Below are 19,197 nucleotides of genomic sequence, written 5' to 3' on the forward strand. Positions count from 1 at the left end.
AATTTTGCCACTTCTCACTCTTAGCCTCTTAAATTCATAAAATAAAATTAAGATAAAGTAAAATAAAATAAAAGCACTCAGATTCAGATGAGAACTTCCATATGCTCCCATCCCTTATCTACTTGCAATTTTATCCATATACTCTGCCTTCCCTCCAATATCTATGGATGAACTGTCCGTCAGTCCACCCCCTCTCTACTTTGTCTACTCACTAGCAATTCTCACCTCTTTCCTGAGATATCCATTTCTCCCTCTCTACTCCATCATTTCCATCAGCATATAAACAGCATACAAAATACAAATTCTATCTTAACAAAACAAAAAAACTCTCCCGATCCTACACTTGCCCTTCCATCTGCTGCCCCATTTTCTCTATTCCCTTATAGCAAATCTGATCGAGAGCTGCTGACACACTGTCTCCAATTTCTCTCTTTCCATTCTTTTTTTTGAAAATATATTTTATTGATTTTTTACAGAGAGGAAAGGAGAGGGATAGAGAGTTAGAAACATCGATGAGAGAGAAACATCGATCACCTGCCTCCTGCACACTCCCTACTGGGGACGTGCCCGCAACCAAGGTACATGCCCTTGACTGGAATCGAACCTGGGACCCTTCAGTCCGCAGGCTGACGCTCTATCCACTGAGCCAAACCAGTTAGTGCTCAATTCTTTTTTTTTTTTAACCCATTCTATCACTCTACCAAAACAGTTTTTGTCAAGGTCACCAATGACTGCCACGTTACTAAAATGAATGGTCAATTCTCAGTACTTATCTTATATGATCTGTCCGCAACATTTAACATAGTAGGTCACTCTCTTCTTTAAAACAAACAAAACCACAACAACTTTATTTAGATATCATTCACATACCATGCAACTCACCTATTTAAATCGCATGATTCAAGGTTTTGTATATTCAGAGTTGTGTAACCATCACTACAATCAATTTTAGAATATTCTCATCACTCCCAAAAGAAACCTATTACCCATTAGCTGTTACCCTCCATATCACCCCCAACATCACCCGCTGCCCCCTCACCTACTCCACCATCCCACCTGCGGGGCAATCGATTGGGGTCGCCTCCCTTCCCTCCCCCCGGCTCCCTCAGCACCTGGGATCCAGGTAGCAGCCCTGCCCCTCCCGCCACACTGGTCACCGTCTGCAGGGTGATCAGCAGGGCAATCGGGCCCCACTCGCACCCACCTTGGCCTGGCGCCGCCTGCTCACCTGCTCCACCATCCCACCAGGCTCCCGCTCTCCTAGGGCCCATCAGGACCAGCAGCACCTCCACTGCTGCCTGCTGCCAGCGTCATGTCGCCGATGCCAGCCATGTTCCGCACCGCCCCTTGGTGGTCAGCGCAAGTCATAGCAAGTGGTCGAACTCCCGGTCTCCTGGTCAAAGGACCGCCCAAGGGGACAATTTGCATATTAGGCTTTTATTATATAGGATAATATTCTATTGTATGGATACCCCATGTTTTGTTTATTCAATTATCAGTTGAGGTACATTTGGGTTGTTTCCTTTGTGGCTATTATGAATAATGTTGCAAATATTCACATGCAAGTTTCTGTGTGAATATAGGCTTTCATTTCCCTTGGGTATACACCTAAGAGTGGAATTGCTGAATCAGATGGTAATCTATGTTTAATGTTTGAGGAACTGCCAAACTGTTTTCCAAAGAGGCTATACCAAATTACATTCCCACTATCAAGTAAGAAAGTTTCCAATTCTCCATATCCTCCCCAACACTTGTTAATATTTCTCTTTGACCATAGTTGTCCTAGTGGTGTAAAGCTGTATTCACTGTGATTTTGATTATTTGCATTTTTCTAAAGACTAACGATACTGAGCAGCTTTTCCTGAACTTATTGATCATTTAAATATATTTTTGGAAAAATGTTTATTCAGATTCTTTGCCGTTTTTTTGGACTATTTGTCTTTTATTATTGAGTTGTAAGAGTTCTCTATATATTCTAAATACCAGTCCCTTATCAGATATATGATTTGCAAATATTTTCTTCCATTTAATGGGTCTTTTCACTTTCCTAATGATAACTTTACAGAAAAGTTTATTTCAATGAAATCCAAATTTATCTGTTGTGTGTGTGCTTTTTGTCACTGTGCTTTTGTTGTAACATCTAAGAAGCCACTGCCTACTCCAAGGTCATATAGATTTACTCCTATTTTTTCTTCTCAAAGTTTTATAGTTTTAGCTCTTATATTTAGGTATATGATCCATTACGAGTTAATTTTTGTGTAGGTATAAGGGAGGGCTCTAATTTCATTCTTTAGTGTGTGGATATCAAGTTGACTTAGCATTATCTGTTGAAAAGACTATTCTTTCCTCCACTGAATTGCTTTGGCACCTCTGTCGAAAATCAATTGACCATAAAAATAAGGGTTTATTTCTGGAGTCTCAATTGTATTCCATTGATCTATATGCCTAACTCTGTGATTGGCAAACTGCGGCTTGCGAGCCACATGCGGCTCTTTGGCCCCTTGAGTGTGGCTCTTCCTAAGCCTTAGGAGTACCCTAATTAAGTTAATAACAATGTACCTACCTATATAGTTTAAGTTTAAAAAATTTGGCTCTCAAAAGAAATTTCAATCGTTGTACTGTTGATATTTGGCTCTATTGATTAATGAGTTTGCCGACCACTGTCCTATGTAAAAACAGTAACCATCCCATCTTTACTCTAGTACAGTGGTTCTCAACCTTCTGGTCCTTTAAATACAGTTCCTCATGTTGTGACCCAACCATAAAATTATTTTCGTTGCTACTTCATAACTGTAATGTTGCTACTGTTATGAATCATAATGTAAATATCTGATATGCAGGATGGTCTTAGGTGATCCCTGTGAAAGGGTTGTTCGACCACCCAAAGGGGTTGCGACCCACAGGTTGAGAACCACTGCTCTAGTACTTCCTTTACCTATACTCAGTTTTATCATTTTCTTTTTCTTTTTAAAAAAAATATTTTTATTGATTTCAGAGAGGAAGAAGAGGGAAAGAGAGAGAGATAGAAACGTCAATAATGAGAAAGAATCATCGATCGGCCGCCTCCTACATGCCCCCCATTTGAGGATCAGGCCCACATTAGGGATAGGGGCCACAACCCGGGTATGTGCCCTTGACTGGAATTGAACCTGGGACCCTTCAGTCCGAAGGCTGATGCTCTATTCACCAAGCCAAACCAGCTAGGGCCAGTTTTATCATTTTCTACTGCAGTGTCACAACGTATTCCCCAATTTCACCCTATTTGTAAGCTAGATAAAGCTCATGAGGACATGACTTTGCTTTGTTCTAGCCCCTAACACAGCTCCAATAGAAACTTCTGTGATGATGGAAATATTCTGTTTGCACCGTCTAATACAGTAGCCACTACTTGCACATGTGGCTACTTAGCACTTGAAATGTGGCTAGTATAACTGAGTCAAGAGCTGAAATTTTAACTTATTTTATTTTAATTCAATTTAAATAGCTACATGTGGCTAGTGGCTACTGCATTAAACAGCACAGCTTAGAATAGTAGTCACTCAATAAACACATAATAGGTACCCAAATATTTGTTGAATGAATTAATGGAAGGAAGAAAGAAATCTGAAGGCTTTTCTTCTCCTTTAGCATAAAAAATTTCGGAGATACACAAAAAACAGGCCATAGCAAATGAACCCTCAAAAACCGGAAGTCTTTTCTAACCTGAAATAAGTTTCAGTGGATATCTCAATCTGGCTTCTACCAGTGACTATATTCTTGAAAAATAGAGAATTTATATTAACCCAAGTTTATATCTAATAGCATCTCTTAGAGACCTTTACAGGCTATGAAAAAATGACTTTAGGAATTAGATCAGGTGTATGTTGAGAGAAATACCAGTATGCTAATAAATGTTTGAAGCATATTTGTGATAATACAACACTAGAGAACTGGATGTATGTTTTTATATCAAGGACCTGACTGCTCTCTTTCACCACTTATCTTCTCCACTTAAATTTTAATAAAACCATACTCTTAAAGAGGAGCTATATGACTACACAAAATTGCAGAGTACCTTACTATTGTTAGATGACACAAATTCCTTGGGCATTGATTTTGTCTTATTAGTCTTTATAAGCCTAGCATCTGGTATAATAAATGTTAATTGAATGAATTTCATAATTGCACAAAAGTGATACATGTGACTTGTCAGAGTGCAAATGGATACACTGGATCTCTAATTTCCTAAACAGATATTAATCTGAAAAGGAAACTCTCATGTGGATTTTTATTCATGTCAGGTCAAAAGGCAGCATCATGTTCTGGAAAGAAAATCAAACTGGGAGCAAGAACACCTGGGCTTTAATGTCCTAACTCACTAAGTGGAGTGATCCTACACTAGTCATTTATCTTCTCTAGGCTCATTTGTAAAAAGACAAAACTGTCTTTTAGTTTGGACTTGATGGTCTTCAAGGATGCTATCTAACTTTAAAGCAATTATGTTCTAGTCTACATCCACAATGCACATCCCTTTATAAGATGCTTATAAACTTCCCCTTTCTATGCTAAAACTTGTCCCTATAATTTACTTTAAAGAAGCTATACATTGAATATGATTTAATAAGAAGACACCATGACTACTTAGTGAACTGGTAGTGTGCCCCATTTCTTGAGAAGTGCCAAATTCTAAAATGCTGCTGGAATCCTGGGTTTAATTTACAGTCAGCCAGCTGACATTGTGCTTATTAGTATAGAAAAGACAATTTTGGCCATATGTTTGCTTAGTAAACTCCCATGACCATTTGTGTTTGAAATGTTTCTTCAATAGTTCTAAGCCAATTCTTATCTCTTTCCCAGCTGGCTCCTAAAGTGTACTGTTTTAGTCTCTGTTCTGAGGTTTTACCTTTGTTAAATGAAGTAGTAATACTGAAATCATGCTCTGATGTTTATTAAAGCAAGGAAACTGAAAGAAATGAGGGTCATTCATGTGTACCTTCCCTTGATGCTGCTTTCATGAAATTTCGGTCAGACCTTGCATTTAAAATGTGGCTTTTGGCCTCTTGTCTGTGCATCCTCCATAATAGTGAGCCTACACTAGCAAATAAATGCCAATACTGATGTCGTATTTGGGGCTAAACATTGACAGACGGACAATGGCAGCTTAGAAAGCAGAATATAGCTCAAAATTTGTACATATGGTTGCAAAATAATCTTGTAATTATTAAAACTGGGGTTTACTTGGACATTAGTATTTAGTTTGTTTTGTTTTTTAACACCTTTACTATACCTCAAGAAACTTGACTGATTCTCTGCTATATCTTTAACCAGAATTGCAATTTTCAAATTTATGTACTTCATTTGAATGTCTTCTCTAAAATCGCCAGTAAGGCCTATATGTAATAAGTTTTACTAAACTTTTAAGAAACACATTTCAAATAATAGCAACATTTTAAAGTAAAACTTAAAAGGAAATACTACTCTGAACACAGGTATCTGTTTTCCAACAACTAATTGAAAGGAGCAGTTTCAGATCAAACTGAAAACATATTATTAACCATCAACTGAACCACTAGAAAGATACATGCCAAAAGTAAGAATGTCCCATTGTATTAGCATTAACCAGAGAAATGGCTTCAGACATCTCTTATTCACACTAAGATCTAAATGCATACAATTAAAGCCACCAACCACATTAACTGTCCATATTAATCACTCACCAATTTAATTAAGGTAAACCATCTTCTCAGAAAGCTTACCTCTTCTCTATTTCTTAACATTATCAATTCTTATAGTTCACCGCATCAGTAATTACTTCTTTGTGGCATTATCAAATGTCCTGGATACAAAAATCCAATGTGTGGTAAGGTCAGTTATAGACATGTCCTGATGGCATATAACGGGAGAAATTTCACCCATCAGAGTGGTCATCAAAAGTGCAAAATCTATTATGCCTTTCTCCAGACACTCCTGGTTAAATTTAAAGTGACAGGACAAACCAGATCAAAACTAAACAAAGCTAGAAGCAACATACAAAACCCTAATGAACCCTTAGAAATCCAGATATCGATCTGTCAATATCTAAGCTCAATTAGGCCTTTCAGAACAAAATACCTCATGAGGTGACAAGAAACTAGTTTGAAGTCTTGGCTCTGAGAAGAATAAAACGAGTCACTTTCCATAGGTTACAGCTAAATACAGTCATTTCTCAATATGGAAATCTTGTGAGGATTAAATAAAGATGTAGGCCAAGTACCTATCTAATTAGTCCAGGAGCTGGCACACAACTAGTGTTCAGTAAATGTTAGCCCTTCCTCAATTGTTTAAGAACTCAAATCAGACTGATCAGGTCAAAGATCAACTGATGGCTTAAAAAACAAAGTAACGAAAAACCTTAAATGGTCATCTAGACAACACATCTTTAAAAAAATTAATGTTAAAAAGTAGCAAATAGGATCATGAAAATGAATAATAGATGTTGAAAATATTTCTCAATGGCTCATCATTCATGGCCATTTACAACCTTCACGTTTTGTGAAATCGTCTTCTGGGATGAGCTTTGACAAGAAATAGGCCAAATGCGAACTAACCCCACTTGAGAGTAACAGCACCTCTTGTAGCAGGTGAACAGTTTCTCTGATAAAAGTTTCACCACCATATACTTCAAGCTTTCAGCAATCAGGTTCCCAAACAAACCAGTAACACAACTATAAAGCTAATTTTTTTCATTAGAATTGTTAAGAAACAAGAGTCCAATAAATCATTTACCTTTTAAGGAAAAGACACTACTTTCTAACACACATATTTCTTCCAGGTCTAAGGAAATGAAGCTTATTTATTCACACACTGAAAAGTAATACTATAGTGAAGTCTTTTTATGACTCGAGGATGAAATATTAAAGAAATAAAGGTATGGAAAGAACAGGACTTGGTCTAAGAAGTCTTGAGATCAAGTACTAGAGTTGCCATTTGCTGTATAACTTTCAGAAAGTTACTTAACCTTTCAGGGAATCAGTTTCTTATAAGGTTCTTTTCACCTCAAAAATGATATAATTGAAATGCTAATACTCTTCAGATATATATGTTTGTACCTTTATTAAATAACACAGACATATTTTAAGGTTGTAGTAACTTAAGACCCATTATGAAACAAAGAGAGTGAGTGAGTATGTGTGTTTTGGGTGTTCTGACCCCAAACATTATTCTCAGTAGTTAGGGCATTTACAAGCCTCATGACACCTGAATTAACCAAGTAAGCCTTTAAACCCCTACAATGAAACATTAAAATTCAATGTGGCTATAATCTCTTCCTTACAAAACATGGACCCAAAGAGTCTGGCTTCAAGTATGGTTTAAAAAAACAAAAAGGTGAAATGTATTATATTCACCACCCAGCTTTTCCATATGATCACATAAAAAAACAACAAAAAAAAACAAAAACAAAAAAACGCAAATGAAAACTCACAAGCCCGTTGTAATACATTGTACCACTTCTGAATGCAACACTTAGCTCAGGCTTACTACCCTGACAAATAAAGGAAAGCACTTTATGAAGCCAATTTAATTGGGAGGTGACAGAAAACATACAGCCATTTTCTTTAGCCTTATCATCGAATTGGCTTCAGCTCCAATCTCTGGCAAATCCCACTCAACAGAAGAAATTAACCAGGTCAGCAGAACAGGTGCTACGTTGTGTCTGTCAAGGGCCTGGCATCACCACAATTACTTGTACACAATGAAGCAGTAATCTTTACAGATCATCTCTCCCAAGAAGCATATTGGGAAGGGGGAGGAAAACTGAAGGGAGGAGGGGGAATGTGGGAAGGACAGGAATAGGAGGCAAAGAGAAAAGGCAAGAAAAGAAAATGAATGTGCAGCTGCCTTGAGGCTCAGCAGATGTCGGGATGTGATGTACGAGGCTAGGATAAGCTGTCGTAGCCTGCTGCCAAACAGTGGTAAGTGATTAAAGCCTGCACAGTTCTAAGCACCATATTTAGAATCTGCGGGGTTTCAAGACTTGCACCCATTCCTTGCTGTGCTGCCAGATGTTGGCAACCGGTCCAGTTCCTACTGACTGTGCATGGATGGCAGCAGTTGGTACAGCAGCAAAGCAATCTGGAATGCTTCCGGAGATACTGTACATTAACAAGTGTCACCCATCATTCACCTTTACAGAAGGCTGAAACAACTCCAATTTGCTGCCACTTCCCTCTTGGGAAACAGCCAAGATAAAGTTGCGCCTGGCAGTCCCATTTGTTTCACTCAGGTGTTTCAGCTGCCTTGCTGACCTCTATTAGTTTAAGTTTTAATTTAGATTAACCCCAGCACCCCAATTAACCGGCAAGGGGAAAAGCTAAGATGTGACTAGTCATAACTCTGAAATCAGAATTTACCGAAGTTAAAATTATTAATTGGGATGAAGGGCCAATCAAGTAATGCTATTTCTTTTTAAACAGACCTCCAGGCCAAAATCCGCCCCCCCCCCCTTTTTTTTAATCTTTCAGGCAAGGGATTGCCAGTAGAAGCAATTCTTTCCCATAATTTCAGTTTATTTTATTAAGGCTATTTAATTTATGATATACTCTCCATTGAATAATGTACACTTCAATTAATGAAGACTGAAACATTTTTGATTGTCTCCCATGATCTCATGCAACTATACACCATTAATATCCTATATCAGGTATTTCCTTAGACATTCTAGAACAAAATAGAGTTCCCTACTCTTCTGACAAATGGATATAATAAGAGAAGAAAATGAAAAAGGAATCAGGACCTCTGACTAAGAACACTTGAGGGTCCACCAATCCTCTTTCCTCTCATTACTTTTAAGACTCACTATGGTAATAATTTTATTGAACACCACAGAGTGAATAGGAAGATTAATAGAAAGTTTCTTTCTCTTTTTAGGACAAAACCAGAGGTATCTGCAATAAAGAATCACTTGTTCTACTGGGTTCACAGTGTAATTTTCCTAAGTTCCTTCCTTCATATTCCATGTACATAATACAGTCATCATGGTTAAACCTTCAACAAGCTATTGCAAAATCTTTGCAAAAGTTAACACACTAAAAATTTAGCAGAGAAAAAAAATTATCTTGATAAATAATGGTTCAACAAAAACTGATATATCACTGCTGAACAACCTCCTCAATTCTCTAGAGCTAGAAAGTATACATCCTAAAGCACATTTCATTAAGAAATATGACTTATCAAGAGACCCAGGATTATAGGAAATTATCTTAGTTCTTTAGAATAGTTCAAATGTTTAGTCTACCTCAGCATTCATTAACATCATTAAAAAGAGCATCATGCTAAGAGGTATGATGTCAGGGAAAGAACTGGGGGATGTTTGTGAAGAGATAGTATTGACAGTGGAACCACATTTCAACTTCTACCAATTCTTTCTGTCTGCAAAGCACTACAATCTATATATCTCTATATATAAAAGCCTAAGTGACCGTTATGACCAAACGACTGAAATGACCAGTTGACCAATCGCTATGATGCGCACGGACCACCAGAGGGCAAATGCTCAACACAGGAGCTTCCCCCTGATGGTCAGTACACTCCCACAGCCAACCTCCAGTGTCTGGCCAACGTCCCCTGGTCCCTCCCCATGGCCAGCCATCCCAGATCCGCCCTGATCGGGGCCACCGGCCAACCTCCTGCAATCCCTCCCCCTGGCCAGTCCCTCCCCTCAGCCGGCCAGCCAACCTCCTGTGGTCCCTGCCCGTCCCTCACCCCCAGCCAGCAGGCCCCAATTGGCCTAGCTCCATGGTCGTCAAACTGCGGCTCGCGAGCCACATGCGGCTCTTTGGCCCCTTGAGTGTGGCTCTTCCACAAAATACCACGTGCGGGCGCGAGTACAGTGCGATTGAAGCTTCATGGCCCATGCGCAGAAGTCAGTTTTCGGCCTGAGCAAGTCTATTTTGAAGAAGTACTGTTGATACTTGGCTCTGTTGACTAATGAGTTTGCCAACCACTGGCCTAGCTGATTGGGATTGGGTGAGATGGCCCCAATCGGCCCTGATAGCTGGCCAGGCCTCTAGTATTATTATAATCAACAGTAGCAATCTCAATACATACTTAACTGATTTGAACAGGCACAAAAATAAAGACAAGAGACTTAATAAGTAATAGAACCAGAAGTACAATTAAAGAATTCTGAGATCCCAGGCCTTTAGCTCCATATTCTGATATAATAGTAATTAGAGGCCCGTTGCACAAAAACTCGTGCAATAGTAGGCCTTCCTTCCCCCGGCTGCCAGCACCAGCTTCCCTCCGGCACCCGGGACCTGGGTTTCTCACCGGCCCTGGCTTCATCCAGGACATCCGGTCTAATTAGCATATTACCCTTTTATTATTATAGATAGGACAAAAACCAAATAACTAACAAAAAATCCTCCATTAACATTATCAAAAACGGTTAAGAAAGAATAGACCTGACTCAAAGTTGAAACTGCTTTACAGATAATTCATAATCTGTAACAACTAACAAAGTAGCTGTAGCTACCTTCATTTCAAAAAGAAAAATATAAGACAAAAGAAAAGCAACAGATCCAGAACTACACAGTAAGTTAATTCTGAACACAGAAGTTTTAACTCCCTGTGTGACTCTATCCCCAAACCTTTTGGTCAGAGAAGTCTACCAGCTGTTTTAAAATGCTAAAACCTGACTTGTAACAAAAGAAGAGTGTAAAAATCATACCTGGTGGTAAAAGTCATCATCATCAAAGATTTCTTCATCCAAGTCCTTCAGGTGGGCATTGGCAGGAGCTTGAGGAAGAATCTCCTATATCAATAAGAAGATAACCATTAGGTTATCAAAGTAATGTAGTACTATAAACATTCAAAGCACTGTTTTCTGTAAGATATAAAGAGCTCTTAAAATTAAAGAACAAAAACAATCCAATTGAAAAATGGGCAAAAACATAAACAGGAACTTGACAGAATAAGAACCACAAATAGTGAAAAATCATTTGAAAATATGTTTAACTTCATTCTAATTAAATATATGCAAATTTACATGAAAAGACATCATTTTTCACCTCTAAAACTGGCAACACTCAGTACTGGAAAACACAGCTGATAGGATTGGAAATTACTACAGCTTTTTTTGGAGGCAATTCGGCAGCATTCATAGGGATTTAAAATGCATATTCTCTTTAATATTTCTACCTCGAGAAATCTATCCATATGTTCACACAAATACAAAAATATAAATGCTCAGGAATGTTTACTATAGTATTATTTTTAAAACTGGAGATAACAAAAACATCCATTGTTTGAATAAATTATAGTACACATTCATACAATAGAATACTCTAGCCATTAGAAAAAATGAGGTAGGCCTCTATGTAATGATATGGAAAAATATCTGGGATATATTAAATTTAAAAAGTTGTAAGATTTTATAAATACTTTATAACATTTTATGTATTTATATACACATACATATCGATATCATTTAGTTTAAAAGAAAAGGCAACCACATTTTATATATGTATATTTATGTATGTTGCTGTGTTTATATCTTTCTGTGTCAGCAGAGAAATATATGTATATGAATGGAAAATAACCCGAAAGCATGTTACAACTATGAACACTGGTTAAATCTGAGGAGTAAAATTTTCAGACTAGGAGGAATTTTACTTTTCATTTAAAATTCTTCTGAACTTAAGAAAGTATTAAATATATATTTCTACTATAAATAAAAGAGTTTCCTTTCAACAAAAGAATGTGACTATTCCAATTTTGGATCCATTTCTGGAGTATCCAAACATCCAACATCAAGCCTAAAGAACACACTTACTTCAATACTGACATTTCTAAAGAAACTGCTTTAAAAATGAATTTTAAAGTTTGGATAACAAATGCTTCCATTACCAGACTCACATCAACTTCAAAATTAAGAGAAGACTACACACAAGTTAAGAATAGCTCCATACTTTAAAAACATTTAAAAATCATTTGAAAAGAAAACACATTTCTTAACAATCTAGTAGTGTTTTCCCCTTTCTTTCATTAATTTTTCATATCAAGAGTAATACCTACAAGGAGGTGATCAGATTTTTCAGTTAATTAACCTCACAGAAACTGCTCCCCATAATCATCCTGCACGCATCACAGAGTTCTTACCGGTTGCCCTGGCAAACTCTCTGGGACAGGCTGCGCTGCTGGCTCGGGTTTGCCAAGAACTTGGTAGATAGAACGTTTGGTCTGTGTCCTTCGAAGTAATCTTTCTTTGTCCATTAGAATATGATCAATCTGAGTCAAGATTGAGCGTTCAAAGGCACCAAAACCCTGCAACAACATTAACCAGTGTCAGATAATGCAGAAAGTCTGTGCTGAAGGCAGTTACATTGGTTTCTCTATCTTTCTGTGACGGCAGAGAAATAGACAAACCTTCTTTCCAGAGAGACTTTCTGTTAAAGACTGAGTTTGTGAATGGCTGTAATTGTTCTCAGAAAAAAAAAAAGTAGTTAGTAGATTATATTACTTTCCTACACCCAGAGTTTAACTTCTGCTCCTTTAATAATAATTGTTTAACATCTGTTCTTTTAATATTATTGTTTAACATCAATTTTTTATTTGTATTTCCAACACTTGAATACTTACAAGGCCACAATTTCTAGAATAAAATATTCTTTCTAATACAGTTAAAATCGCAAGTCTGAATGGTATAAACCCCAATGGTAGGAGTTCAGTAAATTTTTTTCTACAGAAATGACTGATTACCATAGTGACATCATCCATACAAACGAGCTGTAGTTCCAATTTCTTAGAACTGCCTCAGGTTGCCACAGCATGTTACTCACACATGTGTGCGCGCGCGCACACACACACACACACACACACACACACACACACACTTGCCTTCCCCAGTTTTCCAGAAGCCAGTTTGGTTTTGTCGTGCCACTTCTGAAGTGTGCGGTTCCTGTAAACTGTGAAGTCAGCAAAACGCTTTGCCATAAAGCCAGGATAGTCATCCATTTCCAGCTTCCTCTTTGGTGGGGCCCTTTTCTGCTTCTTCTTCTCTCCTACCAGCTCTTCATCTTCACTTGAAATCTCTTCCTCACTAGAAAACCAGGAAGAATGAGTCCAATATAAATAAACATTACCCACATAAAAAGCTAGACTTGCATGAAGTTGAGAGTATTTAGGCCTTCCCTATTTGTCTACATGTTAAATAGCACCACAGATGTGAGAATGGATTTTCTTTTGTTTGAAAGAATATTCATGAGGTCAATCAAAACCTCATTTAACTTTTCAAATAAATATAACTGATTTCAAAATATTTCTTAAAAGGTAAGCAAATCGTAAAATTACATGAGATTGCAAAAACATTATTAGAAATGCGTATGAACCAAGCCTATACTGGTTACAAGAAGGTCTTTAAAACTTAAACATATAATCATACTTTTATGACATTAATCCCCAAATCAATAAAAACAAATGCCTCCCTATAACCAATTGTTCAGGACAACTAAATAATATTAGTTGAACCAGATGAAGAGAAGATGAATGTGAAGAAAACTCAAAGGGATAGGCAACAGAACTGGTATTAAGCCCCAATATTATATGCAACTGCCATGAGAAAGTAATACAACCTCCAATTATATAGCCAATTGCACTCACTGGATTACAGACCCCAACATACAGTAGGTACTCAATACATGTGAGTTTACTACTTATCCCTCCAATTCCATAGAAAAGAATGAAGCAAAGGATAAGCAAAAGAGAAAGCAGTAAGCAGGTACCATATACAGCAGGCTCAAACAAAGAGGCAGGGAGATGCTTCACTGAATGTGATAATTTCAATAAAGGGGTTTATTCTACTGTTTCCTGAAATTTTCCACCCTTCAAAATAACTTCTTCCCTCATTGAAAAGAAGATGGTTGTGACCAGAGATTCCATGATATGGGCACAAAGTGCTTCATAAACATTAATTAAGCATTGACATTAAAATGTGCTTTAATCTACTAATTTCAATAGCTCTATAGAGAAGGCAAGTCTTTTGCTGAAGTCACAAAGAGAATGAGGCACAACTAAGTATTAAAATTCAAAACTTAATTCCCAATTTTTGTGCTATCCTGGCCAAAAGAGCAGGTAAATATAAGTGGTTCTATTTTACTAACATTTAAGTCTGATATCTGCATGGAAAGGATTTAGCTTTCTTTTTCATAAATGATGGGAAACTATTCAGATGAAAAGAAAATAAGCAACTCCACAGTTGCATTCCTCCTTACCTTTCTGCTTTGGGCTTTGTCCCATCTACTAGGTACCTGGTGTCCGGGTACTGGAAGAGCAGCTCTTCCTGAAGATCTACCAATGACCTCAACAGTGCTTTAAGTGCCTTGTGGCCTGGGAAACAAAGCACAGAGAAGGAACAATTGTCATGGCTCCTGCGCAGTTCTGGCTCAGGGTAAGAGTTGGGGCAGGGACTAAGAACAACAACCCGAAGAGGAAGGCATTATTAGTATTTCCTTTTGCGAACTCTGTTTTTCAAAAATATATTCTTACCTGGCTTTCCTCATAGCCAACAGGAAGCATATATAAAAAAGCTCATCAGGATTCAGTATATAGTCTATGGCTAAGCACTTCAGAATAAAAACTGGCCCTCTGAGAACTGAACTCTTACCTTCTTTATCAGCTTAGTCCTACTAAAGAGGCTAATGACACTGGTCATCACTATTTATGTGTTGATAGCACTCAGACATCTCTCCTAAGCTCAAACTTTCACATTTCCAGCAACTCCAAGAAAATCTTCACATGGATGCTCCATCACTCCTTCATATATACCATTTCAGAAACAGAACCTTTTTCTTCCTAATACTTCTTCCTTGTCTGATTTTTTTCTTCTCTGTTTAACGTGTTTTCATAGGTCACTGACATTTTGGTGCCCTTATTCTATACATTTAATTGATTACATTGTGTATTTTTCACACTAATAGTTATCTCTGGCTATGCTTCTATCGCTCCTTCCCTTTTCCCCTTAAATAACTGCAGTCTTCTCACAAGCAACCCTACTTTCATTTAGCAATCCCTACATTCATTTTTGTTTTACAATCCACACTAACTTCAGCTTAAGTGATTTTTGTAAGTCTTGTTCTATCATTTCTGCTTCTACCCGACCCAGCATGAATAGCCTCCTCACTATTTACATCCCAACTTGTTTCATCAATGGTACACCAACACCTGATTTAAACAAGCTAACCTTGCTGAGACAGCCTTCTCAGATGGGTCAGAAGGAAATCAATAACCCAATAGCTATGCTGTATTCCTTCAAATACTCTGCATATAAGACTACATAAATACTTCCTTGTTTAAAAAAAGACGCTTGATCACAGTTTTTCTAAATTCTGTATTCTAATCCTTTTATAATCAGTGTATATTCGTACCACTTGGGAACACCTGCAGTACATATTACCTGAAAAGTCCAAAATGCCTTGTGTTCCAAACCAAAATTCCCAATCTGTTGCTCTGACTTTTAAAAAACAAAATAACAAAATTTTCAAAAACATGGAGACAACTTATACTCATGAAGAAGAAAAAAGTAATACAGCATTATCCTTTGGTTTTGTCGGCTTTCAGGAAATGGATTAAGTATAAACAAGATGATAACACAGGCCAGAAGGAAAAATAGAACAAAGATGTAACAACTTTAAAGCCTAAAATCAGTCAGTCTAAATGTGCTAAGTGTATAAGCAGAACAACACAAATTATGTAAATATATGTGGGAAATTTTAAAAGGAATGAGTAGAACAAAGAATACAAATGATAACTACGAATATTAGGTTACCACAAATGGCCATCTGTGAAAAGACTCGAGAATTAATAAGAGATATCCCAAGTAGCTAAGGTTCTAAAGCAGCCGTGGGCAAACTACAGCCCGCCGGATCCGGCCCGTTTGAAATGAATAAAACTAAAAAAAAAAAAAAAAAAAAAGACCATACCCTTTTATGTAATGATGTTTACTTTGAATTTATATTAGTTCACACAAACACTCCATCCATGCTTTTGTTCCGGCCCTCCGGTCCAGTTTAAGAACCCATTGTGGCCCTCGAGTCAAAGTTTGCCCACCCCTGTTCTAAAGTATATATTGTAGCAAGAAGATTAAGAAAATAGAAAAGACACTTATACTTGGAAGGAAGCCCATAAAAATGGAGAATTGTCATCTCATTCAAATTCTATGTATTAACCACTATTTTATAACTTCTTTTCTAGAAATGTCTGTATCTTAAGAGACAGGGCCCATATTTTCCAAAGTGAAACCACAAATCAATCTTACATCTGCACACTAGTTTCTAAAATTCCCAAGACTTAACTTTGAAAATATTATGCTAAGTGAAATAAGCCAGTGACAAAAGGGCATATACTGTATGATTCCACTTACATGAGATACCTAAAACAGTCACATTCATAGAAAGTAGAATGGTGGTTGCCAGGGGTTGAAGGGAAGGGGGAATGGAGACTTACTGTTTAATGGATACAGTTTCAGTTTGAGATTATGAAGAAGTTCTAGAGATGGATATTGGTGGTGGTTGAATAACAATGTGAATGTTCACAATGGTACTGAACTGTATACTGAAAAATGGTTAAAATGGTAAATTTTATGTCATGTATATTTTACCACAATTAAACACTTTAAAAAATCCCAAGACCAGAGTATAATAAATAATTCTACCATCCTAGACAAAATAATCAAAAAGAACAGGGGGTGGGGAGGGGGGGGGAGAGAAGGAATATTATTCAGCCTTTAAAAAGAAGGAAATTCTGACACATGCTACAATATGGATGAACCTTGAGGACACTATGCTAAATGAAATAAGATAGTCACAAAACAACAAACACTATATCATTCCACTTAAATAAGGTACCTAGAGTAGTCAAATTCAAACAAACAGAAAACTGAAGGGTAGTTTCCAGGGGTTGGGGCAGAGGGAAATAGTGAGTTGTTGTTTTAATGAAGTGTAAAGATTTTTAGCTTTGCAAGATGAAAAGGTTCTAGAAACTGGTTGTACAACAATGTGAATATACTTAACACTACTGAACTGTACACTTAGAAATGATTAGTAAGGTAAATTTTATTATGCATTTTTTACCACAATAAAAAATTTAAAAGAACAGAAAAGGCAAGTGCCTGTCCCTTACTTCCACTAGGTACCATGTGTCATGTTCTAAAATATGAAATCAAGAACCATGCAGGGAAGAAGCTGCAGAGCAGTCCATAATGTTTATAGCTGCTTGCCCCCAACAAGCAAGTCATAATTTGACTCTTACATGTAACATAACCAAGAATTGTGAAAACATCCAATGAAAGCCTAGTACTTTAAGGGCCACTCTCAAATAGCTATACAAGCCCTTTTATTTTGTTCTAGTCAGTTTTTAAAAATCCACTGCAGATATATTAGACAGCCTATCAATCCAACAAGAAAGCAGAGAGCCAATATCAGTAAATCAAAGTGTGCCTTTCTGTTAATACTTTCTCATATGTTCTCATTTTATACACCCCTTCACTCAGTCAGAAAGTAGCCCTGAAGTATTTAAGCTCCATTCAGGGATAGCACCACCATGCATCAAAGTGTCAAGAGACCTACCAGAGATGAAATCTGCAATTCTGTGTTTCTAACCACACCAAAAAAAAAAAAAAAAAAAAGTTTATCAAAGTAAAGTCACTAGTGGCCAACACATGGACAACGGACAACTTCCTATAAAGAGATTTAGAAGAAAGAACCCAATCCTCATTTCTTTGCAATAAAGGGCCACATTTCCTCCTAACAAGATTTTATGTAAAACCTGAGGAGACAAGGAGCAATCCTTTGCTGGACGTGGTAGGCCTCCTCAAAGCCACAACTGACAGAAGTGAGGAAAGACTCTTTCTGGGAGGCTCAAATCTAACAGTGAATTCTTCCCAGACAAAACCAAAACAAACCCTCTTTATCATTCATATAGGGCTGAATTGTTTGTTCAACCCTATAAATTATAAAGAGAATGGAATCAACAGTTTCTAATTCACTTCTAATTTTTCACCCATTACTGTTACAGTTTTTTTTTTTAAATATATTTTTATTGGTTTTTTACAGAGAGGAAGGGAGAGAGATAGTCAGAAACATCGATGAGAGAGAAACATCGATCAGCCGCCTCCTGCACATCTCCCACCGGGGATGTGCCCGCAACCCAGGCACATGCCCTTGACCGGAATTGAACCTGGGACCTTTCAGTCCGCAGGCTGACGCTCTATCCACTGAGCCAAACCGGTTTTGGAACAGTTAAGTTTTTAAAAGCAGCAAAGATGCATATACTTTCTTCACTCTCCTTCTTCGCAAGTGGTTACAAAAAACCCAAACAACAACAAAAACAACAACAGAGACTGTCAAAGATATATGTTTATTTTGTCCTATATGGTCAATTTCCAGAAGAGAGCAAGAACATATGCCTCACCGTGTTACCAAGATTCAACCTAAGCATCTAGGCACCAGCTTTAGGAATAATTTTCCAAGTAGATAATAAATAGAAAGAGTGCTTTACTAATGGTCAGGAATCCCACATTCTAACCGACACTATCACTAACTAGTCATTTTATATACTGAGTGGACCAGTGTAATCTTTCAGTCTCAATTTTCTCATCTATAAAACACAGATAATCCTTTGCCTGTTTGAAAAATAACAAATTTTTTTTTATATATTAAGGTATTTAAAAATGTTTAATGTTATAGAGATGGAAAGAATATTTCCATAAAAATCATCATTTCACATGGTGAAAATTCTTAAGCTCTGCTTGTACTGATCTATAGCACTAAGGCTGAGCTAGTACTCACAGTCCTATATGAAGTATTCATTTGCATGCTACCCATATGCAAGCATTCTATATAGAAAATGTCACCAATCTAAAAACCATTTTCACCTAACAGCTTTATTTTTTCCCCTGATTCATCTAGGCTGCCCAACAAAAACAAAATTGTAGGCAGAGAATAAGTTTGGACATGGGTGCACAGTTCATTCATTAGATTATAACCCAATACATAAAACTTTGGTAAGGGGGTGGAGGTAGAATGGGAAGAATGAATATATAAAGTAAAATAAAGCTTACCTTATCAGTTTTTAAATATCTATATCGTTTTTTTTAAAATAATATGCAAACATACAATTATTTATGTACAATAAACTGCCACATTCCTATTACCCCCAAATAAACATATTGAACTAGAATGTACA

The 19,197-nt window shown here is 37.1% G+C and overlaps 1 protein-coding gene across 1 annotated transcript in view; it reads right to left on the reverse strand.

The window, feature by feature from the left end:
• The window catches only part of AATF (apoptosis antagonizing transcription factor), an 88,338-nt gene that overhangs the window by 43,391 nt on the left and 25,750 nt on the right, over nucleotides 1-19,197 (reverse strand). The window contains exons 5-8 of the mRNA XM_081108777.1: nucleotides 14,229-14,343; nucleotides 12,856-13,057; nucleotides 12,118-12,282; nucleotides 10,688-10,771 (exon numbers count right to left, since the gene is read on the reverse strand). Coding sequence (XP_080964903.1) covers nucleotides 10,688-10,771; nucleotides 12,118-12,282; nucleotides 12,856-13,057; nucleotides 14,229-14,343 — 566 coding nt within the window. The remainder of the gene's footprint in view (nucleotides 1-10,687; nucleotides 10,772-12,117; nucleotides 12,283-12,855; nucleotides 13,058-14,228; nucleotides 14,344-19,197) is intronic.

This window comes from Myotis nattereri, assembly GCF_964212035.1.
Source record: "Myotis nattereri genome assembly, chromosome: 16".
Classification (NCBI taxonomy): domain Eukaryota; kingdom Metazoa; phylum Chordata; class Mammalia; order Chiroptera; family Vespertilionidae; genus Myotis; species Myotis nattereri.